Source organism: Halyomorpha halys, unplaced genomic scaffold (genome assembly GCF_000696795.3).
Source record: "Halyomorpha halys isolate HHAL.00 unplaced genomic scaffold, Hhal_1.1 Scaffold696.1, whole genome shotgun sequence".
Lineage (NCBI taxonomy): Eukaryota > Metazoa > Arthropoda > Insecta > Hemiptera > Pentatomidae > Halyomorpha > Halyomorpha halys.
In genome coordinates, this window is record NW_027109229.1 from 45,275 (window position 1) to 58,445 (window position 13,171).

General features: G+C 29.9%; 1 protein-coding gene across 16 annotated transcripts in view; it reads right to left on the reverse strand.

The window, feature by feature from the left end:
• trol (terribly reduced optic lobes) overlaps positions 1-13,171 on the reverse strand; it is a gene marked incomplete at its 3' end in the record, with an annotated part of 722,946 nt that overhangs the window by 44,168 nt on the left and 665,607 nt on the right. For 13 of the 16 annotated variants that reach the window (XM_067047431.1, XM_067047427.1, XM_067047425.1 and 10 more), the window contains 5 exon segments: positions 24-213; positions 715-851; positions 4,061-4,360; positions 8,479-8,628; positions 10,874-11,005. In XM_067047431.1, the coding sequence (XP_066903532.1) occupies positions 24-213; positions 715-851; positions 4,061-4,360; positions 8,479-8,628; positions 10,874-11,005 (909 nt within the window). 16 annotated transcript variants of the gene reach the window in all.

The following is a 13,171-nucleotide window of genomic DNA, read 5'->3' on the forward strand; positions in this document are numbered from 1 at the left end:
ATAAAATAAGCTATACTACATACCTCCAACTTTGAGTTCAACTGATTGCGAGACCGCACCTAAATTAGATTCAGCTGTGCAAACGTATATTCCTGAATCTGAAACTTTTAGATCTACGATCTCGAGATTTCCTTGTCTATCATAAGAGGATCTTCCATAAGGTAAAAATCCACTCATCTTTGTCCAGACGAGTCTAATTGGTCCTTGGTTGTACTGAAATAAGTTCGAAATAAAAACAGAAAAAACATTTTTATTCATTTATTTTTTAATTGTTAGAGAAACTTTTGTGGTAAAACAAAAATTAAATTAGAAACAATGGAATTCATAAAATATCCTGTTATTTTTTAATTTGTATAAAAACCCACAACTTTTACAGATATGAACAGTTATAGACATAAGATGTTCATAATGCCCAGAAACTATACAGTTTGGGTGTGAGACATCTAATCATATCCTCAATATATCCTAAATATCAATCCTATATATCAAGATTTTTAAAGTTAATATATAATTAGTTTAACAAAAATTCTCAAACATCCATTTACAAGAGCTATTCATATGCTCTAGGTAAAAGGACTTAAAATAAACAGGTAGACAGTACGCAAATGAATCTTTACCTTACTACTGCTACTTATGTTATTCTAATGGAATGATAGGTCCAATAGTAAAAATGAGTTTAAAAAACAGACTGATTATTAAATAGTAAAAACATACCGAGTTTGTAACAGAACATCTGTATCGCACGGTGGAACCAACTTCTTTGATTTGAATTGTTGGTTCGTCATCATGAATGGTTAATTGAATTAATGGCTGTATTGTTGGATTTGGTGGTTGTGGTGCAGGAGATTCTTCTGAACAAACAAAACAAAATATTTTAAAAAAAAATTAAAATAAGGTTTACTCAGTCTTCATTAAATCACAATAATTTATTGTTTTGTTGCAGCAACATAACTTTAAGCAAGTTCAAGTAAAAAACAAAAGACAAAACAATGTTTTAGGTCGGTTGATCTATTACAATGTAAATTTAAAAAAAATGCTGTATAAATATACTACAAAATAAAACAATAAAACTAACAATACAGTGACAATAACAATGAAGTTTTAGTACATTTGTCAATCAAACGTAAATTTAAAAAACAAAATATTGAGCTAAGGAGCCATAGAAATGGACAACTTTAGTTATAGCAGATTCTACAATTTAAAAAATCTTCCACAGAAATAAATAACAACACAAATCTAATTTTTTAGATGTAAAGAAATAATTATACAAAACAATCACATACAAAAGGATAAATTTAGAAAATATCACGAAAAACACAAAAAGACATACAGAAATGTTAGTGTAAATAAATAATTAAATTAAAGGTGAAACCTAGATACCAATGAATCATAACCAAAATTAAAGTATATAAAGATGAATAGTCTAATTACAGATAATTTAAAATCACATCAAGATTTAGTAACAGAATAGGATACTTGAGAACAATCCTAATGATGGTAAGCACTTCTGGTGGCCATCATGTGAACTACTTATAAAGTTAAAGTTGTTTTTTTTACTTCTGCCATCACTTGTTGGTCAATTTCCATGGTTTGTTATTTGCCTACCTTCTTTTTAAGACTTTTATTTTATTTAATATATTATTTCAGTGCTTATTTTTATTTGTAATAATTCTCATCATATTTTGTCAGGAAAGATAATAATTTGAGAATTGGTTTCTATGGAAGAGCTGTCAAATATTTCCAAAATAGTGATTATTTAATTTTGGTTCCGACCACAACTAAAAAGGATCAATTAAAGGTTTGTTCATATCTTGAGTAAGTGAAATTCGACAGCTGTGATATGTAAAATGTGTATAACGCATTTTTCTTACATATATAAAATTAAATATATTGACGGCTGCTGACTTCAGGTCACTTAAGAAATAAATAAACCCTAAACGGATTCTTTGAAGTTGAGGGTGAATTTTAACTTTGCATGAATAGGAGTCAGTTTGAAGTTTATGTTAAAAAAATCAATTTTTTATTATATCATATAAATGCTTTACTTATATAGCTGCACAACCAACAAAAAAAAGTTTTTTTATTTGTAACTAGCAAACGCAGCGATGCTTCACTATTGCTATCTTTAAGAATATACATACATTTGTTGAAGACTATTGAAACTTGTATATCAATTAATACATAGAAAAAGTAATAAGGCGGTAACTATTGTAACAAATGGTAAACAGCTAACTTCACTATATAATCGTTAATAATGATCAGATTTAGGTGATTTTTTCTAATTCTATTAGACAATTTGATTATCCATTATATTTTCATATTTAAACTACATGAAATATGAATAGTTTTTATATAATAATCCTCATTGTGCTTCAATACTAGTACTGTATTGAAACAATTCAAAATGACTGACCTATCAGTGTGGCAAAAGATTTTTTTGGAATGAAACAAAGTTGACATTTGTTTTTAGTACTTCATGAAACCCTTTAATACGAATTTTTGAAAAAAAATTGAAAAATACAATTTTTTGGCCCAAAATTTTCACCTTAAAAAAAAAAATAGAATTGACATTAACATGACTCAACCAGTCTACACCAAACTTAGCAGTGGTTTAGAGCTCTATAAACTGTACCAAAGGGCACAAACAGGATCTAATTAAACAAATTAGAACCGAAGATCTAAAATAAAATGTTAGAAAAGTTAGTCTTTATTTGAAACAAATATTTCGCCCAAGGGTATTAAATCTAAAATTTGTTAATGAAAGTCAAAAGAGGAGGCATTCAGCTTTCCGACAGTGGTAGTAATATAGAAATTGACTAAAATGCAGAGAAGTTATGAGCAATAGTCACCAGAATAAATAAAAATGCTACAGATAAATGAAGGTAAAAAATTTCTAATTTTTAATTTCTTTGAAAAATGGTATTTAAGGCTTTCAGATGATGCTGAAAACGACTATGATTGAACTTTTCCTAAAAAAAATTTTGTTGACCTACTTTACTCAAATCTTCATTATGTTTTTTTAACTTTAAGTGAATAAAAAATCATTTAATATAATCAGTAATATTTTTTCTCATTCTGTAGAAAGAGACAAATTGATTGAAATATAATAACCAGAAAAAAATGTATAACAAAAATGCTTAATTGTTTTAAATCTTTTTTTACTGAAAAAATCAGACCAGCCTATAATCTCCCCGGGAAAATTCCTAAACATTTAGTAAAAATACCCATGACAATTGGAAGAACAGTATGCCAGTGCATAAAGCAACAACAAACAAACGAATATTCATTTTTATATATTAGAATGATGTATTATATAGATTAAACTATAGGAGGGTATTACTTTATAACAACCTTAACAGAATCGTAACACTCTTTTTTTTTTTCTTTTTTCTGATCCCTCTAATACAGAAAAAACATTAAATTAATAGGTTGCATTACATATGGTTACATAGCTCAGATTGATCTTTTTCTACCAATGGTACTTGAAGGTATACAGTGAAATACTTATCTATTGTTTTGATGTGTCTGTTCATATGAATTCTAATAGAAATATTTGGAGGAGAGGGGCATCCTTGTGTTGATTGAGCGTTACACTCTTTAGGGGAACCACAGTACACAAAGTAATCCCGGTTTATGGGACTATCTTAGGAATAATTCCAAAATAAAACCAACACTTTTTTTTCTCAGGTATGCCACAAAACAGTGATATATTAGTAATCATATATAATTAAAATACTATCTTTAAAGCTCAAACATAAAATTCCATAAATCAGAACAGCATGTAGAGAACAGAACTTATAACAAAAACAACTTAGACTTAATTAGTAGTACACAGGACAGCCACCAGGAGCACTGAACATGGACAGAATTTTTCAAAAATGCTCGAAATAGTTGTTATATGTACGTATACCATTTTCAACAAATGATTAATTAAATAATTATACATAATTTAAAAATTTAGTAAAACATTAGTTTGAACTTAATGAATCACAGGAAGTGGAAACAATTAAGACATGGAGTGACATCTTCACAGACAACATGAAACACATAGAGAGAGCACCTATTTTGATTGCAGCTGTAGAAAGGCCGATGACTTGTTTCAGTTGGTTGTAGAGACGGCAGACAACCTCCTTGAGACCTGGTTCTATCTTAACAGTTTTATAAACATTTCCTAAATAACCTGAAGTTTGTTCAGGAAGAGAATAAGTAATTCCACGTATATTCGTAGTAGCATAAACAAGCTCTATACGCCCAGAGACATACTCCGGAGATGTAAAGAAGCATTCAAAGTTGACTGTATCCCCGAGTTGGAAGTGAAGGGTACCTCCGGGAGTTAAGTGAACCATTGTTCCATTATTGTCTGGAATAGATTTTAGAATTATAAATGGAATTCACATTAGATTACTTTCTCAATGATATATTTTTTTCAAGGAATACCCTTATAACTTTTTACTTCTTTATTTTTTTTTTGGAGATGTTTCAGAACAATTGTCCATCATTTAGTCCATCCTATAATTATATTAGAAGAAAATAGTTCTTATCAACCTTTTACATACATTTCTATATCTACATAACTAACGATTTTATTAAACTATATAACAATCATTTTAATAAATGAAAGAAGTCAAATATCAATATATTTTTATTTAATTTATACCTTAAATTCTTATTCATTCCTTTAAGGGATTTTTCCCATGATTAAAATTTATCATACAACATATTATTAAACAAAATGTAATTCTTAATTATAACATTTTTTTCTCAAATTATACCAGTTTTCATAAGCCCATCTACAAATCTTTCTGTAAATGGGCAATTGAACTTTTTGTTTATTTGAGAAAGTTTAGTTAAAACCAACCCCTATTTGTTATTGTCACACTGATCATTGTTACAAATTAATTATGTTAATTACCATAGTGTTGTAATATATCTTTTGTCAGTTTTGAAATTTGCCAAATTTTTAATATTTTTAGTTATGTATATTTATTCAATGCGCTTTATTCTAACCAAAACAAATAGGGATGATATTAAACTAAGCTTTCCACCTTTCCAAATAAATAAATGTTCAACCAACCAATGACAGAGGGATTATTAGATGAACATGTGAAAACAGGTATAATTTAAGAATAAAATATTATAATTAAGAATTACATTTTGTTAAAAAATATATTTTAACATTAATTTCAGAAGAATGACAAATTTTAATATTGGGAAAAATCCTTCAAAGGGATGAATAAGAATATAAGTTAATTAAATAAAAATATATTGGTATTTGGCTTATTTTATTTATTAAAATGATTGTTGTATAGTGTAATGTAATCAGTAATTATGTAGATGTAGAATGAGAGTAAAATGTTGATAAGAACTATTTTCTTCTAATAGGATGGACAATTGTTGCGAAAGGTCTCCGAAAAGAAAAGAAAGAAGTAGAAAGTAATAAAGGTATTCCTTGAAAAAAAAAAAAATAGAAAATTAAACCTCCAGAAACAAGTTGAATACTGAAAATTTCTCAATTGTATTTAATGCCATTTATGTAAATATGATGATTTATTTTATGATAATGATATGATATTCTTATAAACGTAATATAATCTAAAATTTTTTATAAAAGGACATAAAAAAAACAGAAATGTAAAATTGAATCATGGATAGAAATAACGTATGCTATGTTTTATTTTTTAAAATTTCATTTTATACATTACACTATTACTTCAACGATAGTGCAGTTTATGATTCAACGATAATATTGCTGTAAATACTGTTTTTACTAATTATTGTTCTACATTGACTGCACCCCCAACTGTCTTCTCCTTATATACACAGTCAGTGTTCGATAATCTATGATGGTTTTTCCTCATGTTCTAATGAGGAGACGAGAGGTTATGGCTACTCGAATGGGTAGCTCCCACAGACCTTAGGTTTGTGGTGAGGCAGTCCGCCGAGGCTCCATGGCCCACTAAAATTGTTTTTGGGTTGGGAGCCGAGGTGATCGAACCCGGCATATTGGTCCAGCTCCTTGAGTACCAGAACGAGGACCTGGTAGGTACTGACCAGTGGCAGTTTGTGGGTGCAGAAGGTGATCCAGACCACCTTAGAGCAATATTCAAGGTGCCGAGGAACAAGATCGCCTGGTTGGAAGCAAATGACTGGCGGCTGAGGTACGAGTTGGTTTGACTGATCGTATGGAGAGCGCTGGTCTATTAGAAAAAGAGCAGCCACTCCCTTCAGGAGGAGCAAAGGAGGGGCAAGCGCCAATAGGTGCTAGCCTTTCCTATATTCCTCCTCTTCTGCCACACCAATGATTAAGGTAAGACAAATTAACATTCAGCACAATAAGTCGGCTACTGCCGAATGAGCCTAGTCACTATCAGGGGTCAAATTGACCCTCGTGTTAATACAAGAACCTTACTGTTATAGAGGGGCTATTAGAGGATTAGGGGATATAGGCAGAAGGATAATCTGCCCAACTCCATGTGAAGACAACCCAAGGACTTGCATCTGGGTCTCCAAGGACCTTCGGGTGCTGCCTCTCCCTCAGCTTAACACAAAAGTCATTATCACCATGGTACTGAACATAAAGGTTGGTATTAATAAGACTAAATTGTTAATTGGATCTGTCTATGTCCCCCATAGTTTAGATCCACCTTACCAATACTTAGAATGACTTCTCCCATATCCTAGGGAGGTAGATTTACCACTCTTAATTGGAGGAGATATTAATGCTCACCACTTATTGTGGGGCAGTACAGACACCAACGAGTGAGGCGAAGCCTTGCTGGAATTTTTAGCCACGACAGATTTAGAAATACTTAACAGGGGGGCAAAGCAACCTTTGTTACAAGAGCTAGGGGTGAGGTTTTAGATATTACGCTAGCCTCAAGTAAAGACTGGAGGATCACCTCAGACATAACTCTGTCTGACCATAGGTTGATCTCATTTAAGATTATAGCTAAGAAACCTCTACTCACAATGAAGAGAAACCCGAGAAATACAGACTGGGGTCTTTTCAGAGAGAAGCTGGAAGGTGTCTCACCCTACGCGGTGAAAAGACTTTCCAGATTACAGCTAGACATTGAATCTAGCCTACTTGAAAGTATGGTTATATTAGCCTACGAGGAGGCTTGTCCATTGAAAAGGGAGCCTGGAAAAAAAGTCAGATGGTGGTCAATTGAATTGACTAAATTACAAAAAGACACAAGAAAAGCCTATAACAAAGTTAGAGACAGACTAGAGTGTATACTGGGCTGCCTCTAATAAGTACAAAATAGAATTAAGAAGACATAAACTCTGTGGGCACTACCTGGGGTTTCAACCCAAAGGTTATGTATTTGATTTACACAGCAATAATAAGACCGAGAATTTCCTATAGAAGTATTTTGTGGTGGACAGCCCTGCAAAGGGCTTTCCATGTGCGAATGGTCAGTAAGATCCAAAGGATGGCCTGCATTGGCATAACTGAGGCATTTCGCACAACACCTACTAAGGCATTGGAAATCCTGCTTTCCCTAATATCACTCCACTTATTGATTAAGAGGGAAGGGGCACTAGCCTATCTAAGAATGGAAGAAAATAGACAGTGAACAGGGACATGAGAAGTTACTGGTCACGCGACAATAGCTAAAGTGGTGGAAAGCGAGTTACCAATACTACAATACCACTTACCACTCCTAGATAAAACACCCGCTCTATGTAACAAGTATGTATCAATATTCCGACAACAAAATATAATAGAAAATATTATTAATAAATTTGAACTAATTTGAAACAAAATTAGTTCATAACTATAAAATATAAGTTAGTCTTTTAGTTTTCATTGATTTTTTCAAAAAAATGTTTAAAAATAGTTCAATTTTTCGACCAAACAATTTTTTAACTCATTTTTATAACTTCCCCACAATTGTTTTTTGTCTTAGAATAATAGCTGACTGGTTTCTGTCTTTGATTTATAGTTAAACTTCGATACATAATAAACTGAAATTATACCTGTATATAGTAATTAGAGCAAATAAACAAAACTCGATTTAAGAAATTTTTTTGAATCCACTTCAACAAGTCATAGAATTCAATAAAACTTAAACCTATATATAGTGATTAGAACATATAAATAAAATGGCATAACAAATTAAAAAATTTTTGCAGAAAAAGATAAGTTACTTTTTTGCAACTCATATTCACAATTGTAACCACTACTTAGAAAAATTGATCTCAATATAATGTATATATATTTACATCGATGGATAGTACATATCTTGACCCTCATATTAACCCTCTCAATGAATAATTACATTAAGAATGTATGATTACAAATGTTTGAGCCTACTAGCTGACAAATGGAGGAGAATGAGTTTTAGTACTCCAAATAATCTGGTAATTAAAATTATAATGATTGCAATGACATAGTATCCACTTAATTGTATTTTAAATCTAATTTCTCAAACTTAATGACCACAAAGTAAGAAAATGTTGTGTTTTACAAACTTAGTTCACAATAACGGCCCAAGAATAATGGTTGACAATAACAGAAAACATTATCGTCTGAGTAGCGGTAGCAACTTGTTTCATGGTTATTACATGGGCACTTCTTACAGTTGTTGTCCTTGTCTTTATAATGGTGTTCACCGCACTCATCTAAAGAAAAATGAAACACAATACATCATTAAATATGGCTAATTTTGTTTTTTTTAAAAATAGTTCCCAACACCTTCACATGGAACACAACGAATAAGCAGCCTTCTACAGGAAATAGAAAAGTGATATGTATCATCCATTCAGTTTTGGATTTAGGAATTTAAAGGGAACAACCCTCATTCCAGGTCACCCTTTCAAATATTAACCATGGTCTACTGCTTACAACTTTAGACAATTGATTGCACGTACACCTGTCATATATATCTGTAACTTAATGCAAAAAGTATAGAAATTTCTTACTGTTGTTCAGGAATGATTATAATAAAATGAAAAATTTGAATTTAAATAATAGTCAAAATGGAACTAGCTTAGTGAAAATCAAGTTCTATTTCTAAGTTTTTATAATTTTTTTAGCCCATGACATAGTCTATACATAGAAATTGGTAGTTTTTGCATAATAAGCTACAAATATACATATGCATACATATTTTACTTTAAAAATAGAAAGCCTTATAGCAATAGAGTAAGCCACTTGTATTAATAAAAGCATAAATCATAAAACAAATATATGGTAAATAACATCAAGTACAATTACATTAGATTAACACTAGAGCAAATAACATGTCTATAATAAGTATTTTCTAATAATAATCAAATTACAGAAAAAAAACACATTATTTTACTTCAGTATCCTTACATTATGCCTTAAATTAAACAAAGAAGAGTTGTTAAACTACAAATTAACATGTATATTGCAAAAAGCACAATAAGCAAATAAAAAAAAATATATAACTTTAATAACTATTTCACTATTTATTATATTATACTTCTGCACTGCAAGTACAGAGAATGTGGAGTGGAGTAACTCAATCAAACAATTCTTAAAGATAAAGATAAATTATAAAAAATATATATACAGGGTATATAATATAAATTGGATGAAATACTTTTCATGGCTAAGAGAATGATCTAATCAAAAAATGCCAAAGGAAGAAATTAAAGATCTACTGCTATAGTTTTACCAATTGCTATATCTTTTAAAGGTTGGGGAGATACAAAGAAAACTTGGGGTTTCGTCAACTCATTTTTAAAAAATCATTTTAGAAACTACTTTTTTGCATTTTTCAGAATAAATACTTGAAAATATTTTTCAAGATAAGAATAGAAAGATTAAAAAATATATAAAAATGATGCGATAATGAAGGTTCCAGTTTATGAAGTGTCTGAAAATAATATTATTGAGGGTATAAGATTCTAAAATGGCATAAATCCTTCAATTTTGAAGATTTAAAAATGCACTTTATATGAGTCATTCATAATTTTTTAATGGCTATAAATGAAGGAATTAAAAAATAGGTGTTGTTTATAAACCCCAAGATTTCGTCGCGTATCAACCGCATCTAAAACCTAAAAAGCAATAGTGATCTGCAAAACTATAAAGGTATTAGTTTAATCATAAGAAGGATTTGATCCAATTTATACCGGACACTCTATATGATAAAACATTGGAAAAAAGATGATAAGAATATTCTATTATAAGAGTCAAAGTGTTTAAAATATTTTTATGATAATATCCGCTACTGCTATTGATCAGATCAATAATAACTCAGATATATTGAAAGGCTCAATTTCAAAATTAAAAATATCAAAATGGCAAGGATGGGTGAAAAAAAATTGAGAAGCCCAAAGCACTTCTTTTATAGCGACACAATCCACATACTAATTCAAAAAAGCCATGCAAAAAATGAGACCACCCAAAAAGGCACTTTTTTAACACTAACTTAACTCACAAACACCCCTCCCTTCACAATTTCCTTACTAGATATGGTGGAATGGCAGAGCTGCACAAAACCTTACAAACAGCGAAAACAATTTGGAAGAATTATACTTTGAAATATTCAACCACATGTGATATATGTCACAAATAGAAAATATTCACCACAACTATATCATAGTTGCAGCCCATAAAAAGCAACATATTGTACACAATTCACATAACCAATTGTGAGGATAATAAACAGAAATCAAAGCAATCAAATGTAGCCACAGAGTACCAAAGTAGTGTTTAAAAATTTAAGTTCTTCAGCAATCTTTTCTAGAACAGAGACATTCCACAATGAAAACACTACCAACAAATAAATCTACTTAGAAAGTGATTCATGGGACAAATCAATACCACAATAAAAAAAAAAAAAAAAAGGGACAAACATGATTTGCTTTTGAAACCTATATCATTTATACTTACATTGGCAGTACTTTCCAGCAAATTGTTTCCGACAATGACAAATTACCTCATTGTTAGGTAGAAATTCACAACTCTCTTCATTATTATTACAAGGACATTTGGTCGAACATTGACCTGTTCGATAACAATCATCTGTAGAAAAAGAGACAAGGAATAATATAAAATATAAAATTCATTTTAAAGAACATTTCATCAAAACAGCCCAAGATAAAACTATAGTGAAATAGTTACCATAGTCCTGTCCAATCTTTAAAAATAGTCCTGATTGGTAATAAAAAAAGAAAATAACAACTATAACTACAATAAGATCTAACTACCATTATTATACAAACAACTACTTCAACAAAATAATTAGACACAATCACAACATAAATCATATTCAACATAATACATGATGAATTGAAGAAATAGTTCTCAATTCTGTTTAACAGTAATTTCAACAACTGATAGATAACATATTACCATATATATGTAATGTGTATAATTACTCAAATAAATATATCTGTAGTAAAAGAAGTTTATTTTATGTTTCACAATAATATCAGGTCATCAAAGTAATAACTTTTGTTCCTTAATGGTTTAAAATGGGTATTATAAAAACAATTTTCAAGATCTTAAATTGCAATTTTAAATAAACAATGATCCTCAGGACATATCAAAACTATCCACCATTTCAATCCAAGATCCAAGATGGTAGCAGTCTAGACAATGCGAATGGTTATATCTCAGTCATTTATGAAGATAGAGAAAAATATGAAGTGTTTTTGGAATCACTATTTGAAAGACTTTTAAAATATATATATATTTATATATATAATCCAGAAATATGTATACAATTAATATTCTCTCTTAAAAAAATGGATGGATTTTGCTGTTCTTTTTTTTGTTTTGAAGGGTTTTGGCCCCGAAGCCGATGCCTTTGTACTGAATCAGGCACTGTGTTTATAATAGCCAAAAAATGAGTTTATCTTTAGATTTTAGCATAAAAAGTCCTTTAATAATTATGATGAAGCTTGCCTCAAATCTTCTCCATAAATCCCTATCATAAAATAACAGAATGATGTCTGTTTTTTTAAATATAATAGAGAATTATCTCTGACTGAAGGAAGTAAAACACCAGCATCAGCCATAACCAAGAAAAATTCAGGATATGGTAGTATACGTCATACCAAATTGATCCCCGAAAATGGATCGAATTGAACGATTAAATCTAAATAAGATTTTTCTAATTATTTATCAAATAAAATGTGAAGATTATAAAAAAGGTGTGACAGACCATTTTGGATGAGTTTTTCTACAGAATAAAAGTGGTACATTGTTTGATAATTTAGCCACTAATAAGGTGACATATGCAAACCATTCTTCCTATGATTTTACTAAGGTTATAGCATATTTTACAAATGACATCCCGTGCCAAGGTATACATCTTGTTATAGTGATATAGTGTATAATCCTCAAGGATTTTCATGAAACATAGATTTAAGGGAGTTATGCTAGAAAAAGTTCACAACTTTAGAGAGTTTATAGTACAATCCAGTTACAATATAACAAAACATTCATTATTTAATAATTATTACAAATCAAATTCAGTCCGCAAGCCAAATGGTTTACAAAAGATGAAAAACTGTTATTACAGTTGGGATGACCTGATATATTAGAAAAATCTCTCTTTATAAAAGTTAGTACAGCAATTAGATTACTTCTACATTAATAATATTTGATTTTTTTAAATATTACATTAGGTGATAGTCATAGGTACTATAAGTATACATGGAAAAATAATGATAGACATGTAATAAATGTTTAGGTAATTTAATTCTTAAAAGATAAAATGACAATAGCTAGAAAAAGGAAATTTTGGAAGAATCAGTTTGAGAGATATTGCTATATCGAATAAAGAACCGTAATTTGAGGCAACTTGGACCCAAACAGAAAACAGCAGTTAGAAGTTAGTAATATGCCTCTGAACCGATCATTAGTAGTGCTACCTGTTGTGGAGGTTGTGAATCATGTCTATATTTTCATAATAAAAGACTTCAGTTTAATTTAAAACTTTTTTAACCTGGGCCCAAATTACTCTAAGTTATGGCACTTAACATTAAGCTAACTGAACGATTGTTTTGGTAACTATCGTAGATAAAATCACAAATGATACAACCATCAAAGAAAATGGCTCTAATGTATGGAAATAGATTGTAGGGTAGATTAAAATTTTTTCCAGCTAATAATTTGGTGCTAAGATATTTTAAAGATGCAATTAATAAAAAAAAATTAATATTATGATGTGATTCATAAAAA